Genomic DNA, 13,974 nt, shown 5'->3' on the forward strand with positions numbered 1-13,974 from the left:
GACACAGGAATCAAGAGTTCATGTCCTGAAATGGCCGTCGCAAAATGTTTTTCATTTTACAGCCAACCAATCAGAGCGTGAGTTCCCGCAGGACTCACAGAATTTGGACAGCCCACAGAAAAAGAGGCCATCTTGCCCAATTAGATTTCTCTATTATTTGAAATTGTGTGAATAAGCAACTCTTGCAAGAGTTTGGCAAACCCAATCATCAAGATATACAAATATTTTCAACCTTAAAATACTGATCAGATTTTCTCTGTCTTAAAAACAAGCTTCCTGAATAAAGTTCTAGCTTTGTGCCAAATTTGGTATAATTTTGTTCATCTTTTCAGCTGAAACGCTGTTCAAAAATCCTCATGAAAATTGCATGGCAAAATTGCATTTTGGGGCTCTCTTTTTCTTGGCCCATGCTTGACGGCTCACCCTAAAAAGTTCAAGAAAGGAGCTGAGGTGGGTGAACTTTTTTGGTGAATTTTCGTGAAGACTCAAACTTCACCAACGTTATTAGCAAACCAAAAAAAAACTCTTCCTGCGGTAACTAGGTCCTAACTATAGTGGCCCGCGCGACTTTGCAATATGTAGTGATTCTATAGTTACTGTGCTCTTTATATACCAAATGTACTGTTAGTTTTCCTTAATCGCTTTGACAATGTAAAATCTACGTACTACAAGGAAATTAACAGCAGTGGTGGATATGAAAGCACTGAGGTTCTACGGGGCATAATTATTAATGTAGCTAATATTTTGTTGAATATACAAGATTCAACAAATCTATAAGATGAAGAAGAATGATATACTAAAATCCAATCGTAGTAGGTGAGATAATATTTATTACTCTGTGTGGAGCCAATACTTAAGGTGGATATATTTTTAAGAATTGGCAACAGTTGGTTACCACACAGCTGTGCTGTCAAGTCAGACCTAAAAAGGATCTTGGCAATCCCTTCAAAGAAACTGATTTCCATTTAATTCCACTGGAATTAGAGTTCTGTGCTCCCAGCCCCAACAGTAACAAAAGAACTTTTTTTTGTAATGTGGCAAGATTTCGAAGGTGCATCTGCCTTAACACGCTCACTGGAAGAAATGTTAGATATGCAAGTCTACCTTGGTTTCACTACAACCACCTTGGGTATTGGCCGATTTTGATGTCCCTTTCACATGTGTTCCTGTGCACTGGGGCTGCCCTAGTGGCAAACAATATTATTTTGAATCCCAAAAAATCTTGGAAGGAAGACTTGGCAGGCGGTCAACTGTGTATGGATTCTGTCAAATGTGTAGCGTTGTATGCATTGTGTGTATTGTATGTGCTATATATTTTTCATGGGTGGTGAGCAGTGAGTTGTGTTATGTTCATTGTGTGTGATGCATGGTGTTATGCATTATGTATGTTGTGGATGGTATGTGGTGGGTTGTGTTGTAGGTGTTGTCGGTTTTGTGTATGTGTTGTAATTTGTACTGTATTTGTATTTCGTTTATTGTGTTATTTGTGTACCTTGTGTGTGAGGTGTGGGTTATGTTCTATGTATTCTATTGCATTGTATGTGGGTTTTGAGTGGGCTGTGTATTGTCTGTTGTGCTGTGGATTGTTTATGTCATATTTTATTTGTGCTTCGTCGTATTCTGTTCTATCATTCCATTTCTATAGCACACTTTTACCATTTGTCTGGTTCTCTAGGACTTTCAGAGTTTGAGCAGGCTTTCTAGTTCTGGTATACGTACTGGCCAGAATAAAGGTGGTCTGGTGTCATGGTGAAGATCGATCTGTCTAAGTTATACTTTTAGTAAAGCGAATGATCTCCTTTACATTCTCCAAAGGTGACAAGACTGAACACGGTAGACAATGTAGTAAGCCCTGATCTTTCCATTCTTTATGCACTGTTCATTCCTAGTTGGTGCACACCCTGCTTTAGCAAAAATAAGTTATTGTTTGCTCACCTTGTGGAACAAACAAGTTAGCAATGATCATCAGCCCTGCTAGGGTGAGAGAAACTGTCTCTGTGCAACGACGGCCAACCATGCTCATGGTTGCAGCCCCCACAAGTTTTGCAGGGATGTCGATGGCACCAAAGCACGCCTGGACCAGGAAGATGCTGTAGCCGAACTTCTGCAGGTCCATTGCCAGACCGTAGTAGGCAAAGCTCATGGAGAACCTGTTGGGAGGAAGAAGTAGATTACTGATTTATAGTTTCTATTAAATCATCACATTGAAACTTTCCGCGACGCCCTGCCAACATGGAACTGTGTAATAGACAGTGAAATGGACTTGTCCCATATCATAATGTCTGAGTTAACTGGAGTGAGACTTGACTGCTGAGCCAAACCCCATGCTGTATATGCTGTGCAGGCCATTTCTCCTCTAAATGTAATCCTGCTTGACTATACCAGGCAATGGACCCAACAATCCTGTCTCATATTAAAAAAAAAGGGAGGCCCAAGACATGTGTGCGCCCAGTCATTCAAGCAGCAGGTGCAACAATCAAACAATGATTGATTAATCTCATGAACCCTCAAATAGCTATAAGAAAGAAAGTATTTCTATAGTACTGCATTTGTCTGCAATTTCTCCCCAAGGTCAACTTTATGGGTCCACTACATAAGAATTGCCTACCCTGCCTTTAATGTTTTGACATATAAATTCGGACCTTTACTTATAATCTTGTTATCTTCTCCTAACACAAACTTTTCAAATTGTTTAGATCTGCACTTCGTTTCCTTTTTATATATCAGTCTTACAATCTTATGAACGTTCCTAACAACTAGAAGATCTGTGTAGCGTAAAACACTATCTAATGGTAAATAAAGAATGTTGGTATTTGTAAGTACATAACATATCTCAGGGGTACCCTTAAACCCTTTATCCTTATTTTCAAATTTTATCTCATTGAACAATTCATTATATTCCAGTTAATGTTGATTTTGCTATGCTCCTTACCACCAAATTAATTATGTCACTTACATTAATGAATGTAGTGGTCAGTGCTGTAGAGGTCCATTATAGAGCTACATCAATGTAATAGAGTTGATGTGGCCAAAGGATAAGACTATCCTTCCTACCATGTGAAAATGGTTTAATGACTACAGAAGTAAAGATGTCAAATTTGAGTTAACCTATGCTGCTTCCAATCTCCTGACTTTTATTTAATATGAAATCTTATGATAAATGTTAGGAGGATGGGAACTTAATGGTATATGAAAATACCCTGCTCCTAACTGTTACACCTCCATTTACGGTTAACTGGTATCCACTTGGGAGACTTCTGCATTCAAATAAACATTGGTAACTTGAAAAAAAGAACAATAATTTTCATCAAACTGGTTCACCCCCCAAGAGACAGGGGCATGTCTAGCCAACTGGTTAGACATGCCCCTGTCTCTTGGGGGGTGAACTGGCAGTAGCGTTTCCACCTTGTTAATAAGTAGCCTAAAGATCAATTCATAGATAACTTGTTTCTATGTAGTCATCTTAATACCCGCATATCGTCTTGGACCAGTCAGACAGAAACTCCAATTGCATCAGTAGATCTTTGGAGGTCAGCAACAATTGGGCCGTAAGCGATTCAGGGCATGTTTTGCAATGGAGGGTGGCAGAGTTGGGTTGTTGTTAATGAGGAGCCACTCTAGTGATGGCACTTCATTGGTTGACTGAGTGATGGGCAACTTATGAGCTGAAAAAACAGGATCTGATGGTGTTGCAGTAACAAAAAGTTGAAGCACTGAGTAGTGTGGCAGGAAATAGGCATGGTAGTTGGAAGGACGAGAAGAAGCTCTTTGTGATGGATTAGGGGAGCTGTTAGGCAGTGATTAGTTCTGTATTTTAGAGACTGCAGAATATCTTTTCAAAGGTCAGCTGATTCCTTTCATTGGTTTGTATCATGATAGTTCTAGTACTGTAAATGCTAACTGTAAGTTTTCTGAGATCACTAGGTATGATAGCAGTATTGCATCAGACCAGTTTAGACAGTTTACTTCCAGAAAGTTTAGAGTGGAATGTATCTATCCATTATTCCAGGGTAGTTAGAAGAAAATTAGGATAGTCTTGGCCTATTTTATTTTCATACTTGTGTAGCCATCAGCTATTAGAGTTTCTCTGTTGGCTCTCATTGCATTGTTTTTGTCTTTTCCTTGAGTTTTTATTCTGAGGATACAAGCTTTCAGAACATGAGCACTGCAGTAGTCAGAGTTATGATCTTGTATGATCTTATTGAGCATTCTTGATAATTTCCATGGTTAGCTCAAAGTCATGGTTCGAAGGATGAAGTGCTGGCTCGGTGGACGTAGAACATCTGGTGGTGGTCGGGATCACACTCTTCTAATTGAAATTGGAGATTTAGGGTCCGGTTTGTGGACAGGAAAGGGAGACTCTCTTACTCTTGAGATGGGGTCTCTTTATTCTTGTGGTTGATACATGTGGCCAGGAGTTGTTCTATTTTAGCCTACCCCCTCTTAAAATTGTTCCCACTCTGTGGTACAGGGAAAAATAGCTTTTCCAATTTTTCTCTCAAGGTCTCGCTGACAACTGTTTTGTTATTTACAGCACCTACAAACAGCAGAAGTACAATATGAAGCACCAGACAACAAACAAGTATTGGTATTGTTTCCTGCTTAAACAGCAATCTAATCGAATACTAAATACAATTTCAGAACAATACCCAATGCTTTGACTTAAAAATGCACTCAACAACCTTGCTGGAAGCTGCAGGTTTTCTGCTTTAAATCTGTAGAGAGTATACTACCAAGTGTGAACAGAAAAGAGAGCCAAAGGAAGAGAGTGTGCAGCTACAGCTGTATTTCTATGGCATGACCAAGTGACGTGCTCCAGGGCGTAGTAGCATAGCAAGCATGCTATAGGCCATTTTTATTTATTTATTTTTGCGATTTTATGTGGCGCAAACATTACCCGGTAGTGTCAGTGCGCTTTACAAAATAACCAGTTGCTTACATAAGGACTTTGGATTACATGAGTTACATAAGAGATATAAACAGGAACAATTGCAAATGTACAAGTAGTAAAGTCACTCAAGGAAGAGATACAAACAGATAAACTTTACAATCACATATGAATGGTAGTAAGTACAAAGGTCTACTACATCTACTAGTGGTTTGAGTTATATATACAAGTGCAGTGAAAGGAGGGAAAAATTGCAAATGTACAAGTTGTAAAGTCACTCAAGGAAGAGTTACAAACAGATACACTCTAAAATCACATAGGAATGGTAGTAAGTTCAAAGGTCAACTACATATACTAGTGGTTAGAGATACAAATAAATACAAATTGCAAATTCACTCAGGATTACATTTTAACAGCGATTAGGCTTGGACAATTATATATTACATATTTACAGAATACGAGCAAGAAAAATAGCCCATCCGCTCCCTGGATAGGTTGTAAATACAGCCATAATTGGAGTGCAGTGAACCTCTTAGACTTTCGGACCTGGCGCCACATGTACAACATTTAGGAACTGGGATTACCTCATTGCGATTCTTACCAAATTACAATTAGGAAATTGCCATTTTTAATGTATGAAAAAATAAACGTTGTCAGTAGTAATTCCTAATGAGTCGCAAATCGACCTACTTCATAAATGTTAATGAGATAGCAACTTAATAATGCTAACATTCTTTTTTTAAATGCAGCCCATTTTTCTTAAAGGAAAATGGGATGAATTTAAAAAGAAAAAAATGAAACTTTGAAGCTTCATTTTTTAAGAGTAGTCAGTGGTCTGTGGAACCACTGCCTGCTCTTAAAAATATATTTTTATACATTCTCAATGGAGATGGGGTCCCGTGTGAAATGGTTACCACTACCTTCAAGTAGTCTATCAAAAATGAATGTTTTGCTAGCATAATTCAATTGCAAAACATAGTAGTGCAATTCGGGAATGGGAAGGGATGCCCTAAACACGCATCTTCCAAATACGGAATCATGAAACCAAATTGTGATTTGGTAACAAGTTACTGAATCTTAATTTGGCATTTGTACATATGAAAAAGCATTTTTGCAGTCACAAAAAGCCAGATTGGGCCATTTCGACAGCACACATTTTTTGTAGGTATGGCGCCTGGTGCCACTGTAAATGCTTCTCTAATAATCTCTCCTCTACTGCTAGGGATTTACAGGAATTTACGAGACATTATAAAGCCTAATGGAGAAAACATGGCAGTGGCATAACATAGACCCTGTAGACCCCGCGGTGCGGGGGCCCCAAGCTCCAAGGGGCGCCTTCCAGCACTGTGTATGGGCCCTTGGTCTGAGAGCTCCTGACTAAGTGGGGGAGGAGTTCCATGTATTTTGCAGGGTGGCCCCCTCAAGTTTTGTTACGCCACTGAAACAAGGGCAAACATGAGTCTTCTTGGCTGTCCACCAGGTGTTAGGGCCTTATTTACAAACCTATTTTGAGGTCGCAAATTGCCTGATTCACAGAATTGGGCTGTTTGGAACTGTAAAAAAAGGTTTATAAAATGTTTAAAAACCAAATTGGTATATATAAATGTTCTGTGACTGAATTAAAGACGCAAAACTTACATTTTTTAATGACACCTCAAGGGGATGGTAACTATTTGCGAATGGGAAGTGGTCCCAGTGGGACCCCTTCTCCTTTCTGGATGTTAAAACAAATAGATTTAGGTGCAGGCGGTAGTCCAAGGGATCACTATCTACTCTTAAAAAATACAAATTAAATGTTTCATTTTATTTTATGAAACGCATCCCTTTTTCCTTTTAGAAAAATAAGCGGCATTTGAAAGAAAAAAGAGTGCTTTATTATATAGTAATCACAGACAAATGGTTGTCTACTGACCCCAGCAGACCACCATCCCTGTGATGGCAGTAATGACTAATGGGTCACAAATTGCGACCTACCTTATTAATATTCATGAGGTAGGTCTGTTGCGACCCCATTAGGAATCAGTATTAAGAACTTGTACATGTTTGTACATTAGAAATTGTGATTTCCTAATTGTGATTTGCAAAGAATTGCAATCAGTGTTTATTTACCCCATTCAGAACCACAGAAAATGTACTCTGCATGCTGTGTAGCTGACTGTCCATAAGAGTACCACATACAGCATGTTATCCTAACTGGCTGCTAGGTGTCACTGTTGAGATCTACAGTATGCCTCACCACAACTGGTAGACATTGCTGAATTTGTAACAGAAGTGTTAAATTGATAGGTCAGAAAATGGTAACCCTTAGATGAGCCTAGCCACTTGTTCTTACGCCCTAATCAGAGCAACACTCAAAGGCCGTCACATGGAGTGCATCTCTTATGGAAACCTAGAGTAACACAACTAAACTCAGCAAATATGATTCAGAAAAGTGTAAACCGAACAAGAAATATTAATTCATAAAAGAATTTCTGAGATCACAGTTCACCTACCAGAGCATGGCCAGGAGGCAGGAGATCCTGCGCACGGCTGGCGTGCGTATGAGGTCCACCAATGAATGCGACGATCTCATTGCCATTATCTCAGTATGCATGTGAGATTTCACCATCTTGGCAGGAGAGAAAAGGAAAAGTTATCCTTCAGGTTATGTGCATATCCATTATGCGGGCACAGATCCCTTTTATTGCTCTAAGTGAGCTTGTATGTGATAATCTAAAAATATTTGCATTTTTATTATGGTCTCAGTAAATATAAGCATCATGTCTACACTGAAAACCCCTGAGCAAGGTTCTAAGACTCAGAGAGTGGCCCTGTGGTCTGAAGAGCCTCTCAAGTTGTGTCTTCCTCAGTGGCGTAAGAGTCCATGTGTCATGGGCTATATTGCAAGGAAGGAAATGGACCCCCTGGCCGCTCTTTAAACTGGGAAATAAAGCAAGAATCAGGGTTTCATTAGTCACTCAGGCCTCTGGGGCCTGGGGCCACTGCACCAGCTGCACCAATGAAAGCTACATCCCTGGTCCTCCTTTGGGAGGGTGACTACTGTCTGCATACCGGGCTTTAAGTAACAGTGGTGGCCGCATGAATTTCTAGTTGCAGGACAGCCATTTTTACCTTGTCACTGCATTGCTGCATGGCCTATGGTTCTTTCTGTATAAATTGTCTCTTCAGGTCTTTACATATGAGTCATGCGCTAAATCCCAGTGAGTGCAAAGGCAGCATGACTAGTATGTATACATGCGTCAGTGTATTGCAGTAGTGTGCTACAAGTAAGTGTATCATTTTGTTCTATGTACACAGCTGAATCCATCCTTAGTTCTCTGGGTGGCCCTGGGCACAAGATGGCAGTGGTGGAGTCTGTCAGACTAGCATAATGTATTGATTGCATCCTTGAAGCTTCTTCAAAGCACTAGACTTTGGTCAGTACTTAATTTGTTAAAACAATAAGTGTAATATCTCTCGTCAGGAGGACACTGCAACTTGCACCACACATTGCCCCTGGAATGCTGCCAATTATAGTAATAACAGAACTACTAACCATCCCACTCCTACAAGTGTGACATTTCGGACTATTTCAGGCCCCCAAAGCTAACTTAATGGCTTGGGCGGCAGGTAATAGTAATTTTTTATGTATATTGAAATAATAATAACTGTGTTGTCATCCTCTCCAAATTAGCCAGATAGTGCTAACTTGTGGTAAACTGTCACAAGTGCTGATGTTGACAATTAAGTGCTGATGATGATCACCAGAAACCACCGGCTCAAATTAAGCACTGACTGGTGCAGGAATAAGGAGACAGTGGCCTCTTTAGCAAAGCAGCGGTACGCTGCTAGTGAGTCAAGGCTTTTCCTTTCAGACAGGAGCAGTGCAATTAAGCTAGCTGGGATGTGTTAATACTGGAGACAGATGTGTCCTGTGTCGTGTAGAACTGATCCTTTGTTCCCTGAAGAGGTGCTACCCACAATACTGAAATGGATGTATGTGTGAAGGCTGCTCTCTTCTTTGTTGCAATGTTTTGGGTGGTGCTTGGTGACAGCCTCTTAGCACCACCCAGTCTTTCTTCTGACAAAGAAACAAAAGTTTCTAGAGTCGGAAGCCAATACAACAAATACTGCAACAGTCTAGAATTAGTTATAGTGCAGGGGCCTGAACTCAACACACTCTGGGGCATATTCACAAGCCCCGATTTCCACAGGAATGTCACTTTATTTTGATGTTCCTTTGGCGATACGGGCTTCCCCTTATTTACAAGGCAGTGTTAAGCCATTTAACGTGGCACCCTTTCTCGCTATACTTAGTGTGAAACGGGAGGGCAATGGGTGTTGTGGGGGGCAGTCTGCCTCAAAACCCATCGATTTTAGCGCTGCCTCTAATTTACATGGGTGTCGTAAATGTGGGGCAGTGCCAAAATTAAGACCAAAAAAAACCTAGTCATAACATGGCGCAAAAAGGAGAAATGCTTTATTTCTCCTTGATTTTATTGTTTCTGTGTGTGCTGCATAGTGCAGCACGCATAGAAACGGCAAAACGCCATGCATGATTGTTTATGTGCAGGAAGGTGTCCCTTGCTGCACATAAACAATCATTTTAAAAATGACGAGTTGTAACTTCTATGTGTGCTGCAGTGAGGGGACAAATATATACCCCTCAGTCTTCCAGGAGTTCTCACTAACAGTCTACTCCAGTGTTTCCCAAACTGGGGTCCGCGGACCCCCAGGGGTCCGTGACACATTCCCAGGGGGTCCGTAGGCAGCAGTTTCAAAAGCACAGAAACGTTTCTTGTGTAATTAGCAGCTTTCCAGCAACAATAAAAGTGTCAAGATAATGCCAACGATTAATGTACCTGCTGGAGAGCGAGGAGAGTTTTGTTCAGTGGCAGCTTTGACTTAACTAATGTAGCACAGAGGGTTAATGTGCCTACTGCTAAGAACGTGTAACATGCATTTTAGAAAAGCATTATTTTACGTGCATAGGTTCGTGGTTACTGCTTTTGTCACAGAGATTATTTCATTACTGTGCATTTCATGAGTGGCATTCGTAATCTAGCAGAGGGACCTATAAACGGTCATCAAAGAGCTGCTTGCAAACTGCATGGTACCAGTTAGTAACGTATGTTTTTTCCCGGTTATTCATTATCCTGATGCTGCTAAAAAGATTTATTTGGGCGGAAATACATTTTTAATATTACTAGCCACTGTGTTATGTTCTGAATCCTGAGTTTGTGCTTTTCCAGACCAGGAACTCTTAAAAAATGCCTACCGGTATGGATGACATGTGAACCTTGTAGTCCCCTTTACCTTATGTAACATTTTATATACACACGGATTTACATGTATGATTCAATGTCTCTATATGTGTGTGATGTAAAGTGCTCTGTCATCCTACATTGGTATGAGAGATGCAATAAAACAAATGAAATACATGTGACAGACGGGCTGTTCCTTCTATATAAAATACTAAGGGCTAGATGTACGATCTGTTTTTATATGCGCGAATGGGTTTGTAAATCCATTTGCGCATGCAAAAACCTATTGGGCCATGTACATAGCCTATTTCGCGAGTCGCAATTTGTTTGCAACTCGCTAAAAAGGTTTTGCATCTTGCTATTTGGAAGGGGCATTCCCTTCCAAATAGCGAGTCTCAAAACCATGTACAAATGTTTTTGGGTCGCAAAACACTTGCAATTACCACCTACTTCAAGTAGATGGTAATGCAGTCGCAAATGGGAAGGGGTCCTCAGGGGACCCCTTCCTTTTTGCAAATGCATGCAAAATTATTTTTAAGGGCAGGCAGAGGTCCCAGGGACCTCTGCCTGCCCTTAAAAAATGAAACTAAAACGTTTCATTTTCTTTTTTTTTTTTAAATGCATGGTAAACGGGCTGCGTTTTTTTTAAACTGCTTTATTTAAAAGCAGTACCAGACATGGTGGCCTTCTGAGCCCAGCAGGCCACCATCCCTGGGAGGGCGGGCATTCCCAATGGGCTTGCAAATTGCGAGAGGCTCATTAATATTAAAGAGCCTCGCAATTTGCGACCCCATTGGGAATCCCAAACAGTGTTAAACATACTGTTGTACATTTCATTTAGCGACTCTCAATTTGCCACTCACATTGTGTTGTCAATTGCGAGCCGCTAAATGAAATGGTCGTACATCTGGCCCCAAAATCCTTAGTACTTTGAGTATTTGTTTTGTGTGCACACGTGGTTTTTTTTAATTACTGTTTTAATATTTGAAATTTAACTCCTACAAATTGCTTGGGGGTCCCCGGCTTCCAGTGGTGACTCAATGGGGGTCCTCACGAGTCAAAAGTTTGGGAACCACTGGTCTACTCCACATCCGCGGGGGAGATGGAGAAACAACTATGACCCTGGGATGGATGGCCGACTGCCAGCTTCCCACGTAGTAAGGGGACATCACCCCAGAAATCTGTAACTTGATGCTGAAGAAGCATTTAGAAAAGGGAAACCGCTGATGTGGAGAAAGTTAGATTGGAGGTAACCCTGGAAAAGAATCTGCACAGAAGGGAACCCAGAAGAAACGGTTTACCTGATGGGACTGCCTGGATGTTGTGTGAAAGTGTATTCGAGGTGTTCCGATGGGAGAAAACTGCTCCTGGCAAGGGGGCAGAATTGCACTCAGTGAGGCTGTGGGCCACTCACTATGTGTCCCCAGCAGAGCAGTGCCACTTCTTGTGTGCCATGTGTGGCTGTGCCACTCATCGCGTGCCAAGCATGGCTCTGCCTCTTATTGGATGTAAAGAGTGGCTGAATCACTTATGGTGTGCCAAGTAAGGCTTTCTACTAGAGGGGAGGTGAGCCACTGAAAGCTCGAGCCAGGTTTGAGCCTGAAGCCTTGCCCTCAGCTCAGGCTTCTATTGGAACCTCACGCTCATAACTAGCAAGGCTTTCAAGTGTCCTCCTGCTTCTCTCTACCCAGAATGTGGCAACCTTCAGAACTAAGGAACCAGGTTTGAGTCTCTGTGACAGCTCAACATCTTGTGGTTCTGGTCAAGTCACTTCATTTCCCCGTTCCTATGAAAAATAAATGTGACCTTCTGTTACATAACTGGTGCTAACCTAAAGCTTCTAATACCTTTCGGTCAAGTTTGCGCTATATAAAACTGCAGAAAAAAGCACAAAGGGGTAAAAAGAAAAGAGAGACACCCATTTAGCGACGGATTTGTACAAAGTGAAACCACAAACCTGAATAAATTGCAGGTTCCCACAAAAATTTTATGATCTTAGGCACATGGTTAATTTCACCAAAACTCCCTTTTCTTCATTAGCGCGTTATAGCACTTTCAAATATGAGAGTTCAGAATACCAGCTGTTTGAACCCTTTTTGTATTTGATTTACCAGAATATATAATTGTATGTTGGAAGGTGGATTTTTATTGTGTGTTGTGTCTTACTTATTTAATGTGTTGGTGTTTTCAAATGCTTCACGCACCAGTGTCCTAAGTTAAGCATGCCTGCTTGATGCCACCGACCAAGGGTTGAGCAAGGGAATAATTTTATTGAGACCTAGTCTGGACATTATATTTTGTTGGTGGCCTTATAGCTAATGGTAGGTGTGTACTTGCCCCTACTAATAATCCACCTTCCAACATTTGGGGACCGATTCACAGAATGAACTTAAGACTCAATCCTAAACTTACTACTATTTTGGTATTCACAGAATGCACTTACTACTTTTGGCATTCACAGAATGAACTTACTACTTTTGTTATTAACAGAAGTTAGGATTTTGTCTTAAGTTTGTCTTAAGATAAACTTAAGACAGACTTAAGACAGACTTAAGGCAGACTTAAGACAAAACTTAAGACAGACTTAAGACAGACTTAAGACAAAATCCTAACTTAAGACAAACTTAGGACAAAATCCTAACTTCTGCGAATACCAAAAGTAGCAAGTTCATTCTGTGAATACCAAAAGTAGTAAGTGCATTCTGTGAATGCCAAAAGTAGTAAGTGCATTCTGTGAATACCAAAATAGTAGTAAGTTTAGGATTGAGTCTTAAGTTCATTCTGGGAATCGGGCCCTTGGTGTTCAGAAGTGGGGTACGTACTTGTGTTTAAATTACACCATACAGTAAAGTAAGGTAGGATCTTTAAAACATTCACTAAATTGACATAGAACAAAAGTTTTGTTTTTTGAATTTTTGAAATTTGGACTAAAACTGATTTTAATCCATCTTTTTGATTTTTCTAGATTTGTTCTATTTCTGATGTGTAAAGTTTGTGTGACCCAAAACTAGGGATAACATGGAGCTAAATTTGGCTAAACTGAACCAACTCTCAGTTGCTGCGCTTACTGTTCAGTGAAGGTCTAGGGGGCTGCCTCATAGCAACAAGATCAGGAAGGCAGAGTTGATTAGGTCCCTTAAGGCCTGTTAACAGGCAGCTCCAGAAAGGCAGGGGGGAGACGACCCCTCCAACCACCTCCAGCAGGTGGTGATGTCACATCATCCATTTCTTCTAGCACCAGGTTCGTTCTTCCAGCTAATGGGGGAGGATAAAGCTGTGTACAGTTTCACCTGAGAGGATCACTTAAGTCAACTGATGAAAAAAAAAAACAAGCACAGACTCCCCGTGGCGCGGGATATATTTACCTTAGGGCGGAGTTACAGTTACTTGAGATCCTTATAACAGGTGAATTTATGTGGGTTTTAGAGTTTACAACCTTACTCCAAACTATAACATTACTTTAATATTTGTTTTTTCAGTGAATATATATATATATATATATACACACACACATACATAAATATATATATTTATTCATATATATTGTAGGCATTTTTAGGGTGATTTATTTTAGAAAAGCAGTGTTTAATAAGTTATTATTAGATGTTCCTTTTGACTTGAGTCAGATATAAAAGTATCACGTTTTTCAAAAAGCTGCAGTACTTCAAGTAGCTACTAGTTGTTGCTCTTGAAACAGAATAGTGCTAACTGCTTCAAGGCTTTACAGAGCTGTGATACATCAAGTCATTACTAGGTGTTCCTTTAGCATCCAGGTGCAATTGCTTGACACAGTATTTATAAAGCACAGGCATTGTGGCTTCAGCCTTGTAATTTGCATATACT

At 40.4% G+C, this 13,974-nt stretch overlaps 1 protein-coding gene across 1 annotated transcript in view; it reads right to left on the reverse strand.

Moving 5' to 3' along the window:
* LOC144781528 (solute carrier family 22 member 20-like) overlaps positions 1-13,974 on the reverse strand; it is a 160,373-nt gene that overhangs the window by 27,217 nt on the left and 119,182 nt on the right. The window contains exons 7-8 of the mRNA XM_078660427.1: positions 7,381-7,496; positions 1,936-2,150 (exon numbers count right to left, since the gene is read on the reverse strand). Of these exons, the coding sequence (XP_078516553.1) occupies positions 1,936-2,150; positions 7,381-7,496 (331 nt within the window). The remainder of the gene's footprint in view (positions 1-1,935; positions 2,151-7,380; positions 7,497-13,974) is intronic.

The sequence above is a fragment of the Lissotriton helveticus genome, chromosome 9 (genome assembly GCF_964261635.1).
Source record: "Lissotriton helveticus chromosome 9, aLisHel1.1, whole genome shotgun sequence".
Classification (NCBI taxonomy): Eukaryota; Metazoa; Chordata; class Amphibia; order Caudata; family Salamandridae; genus Lissotriton; species Lissotriton helveticus.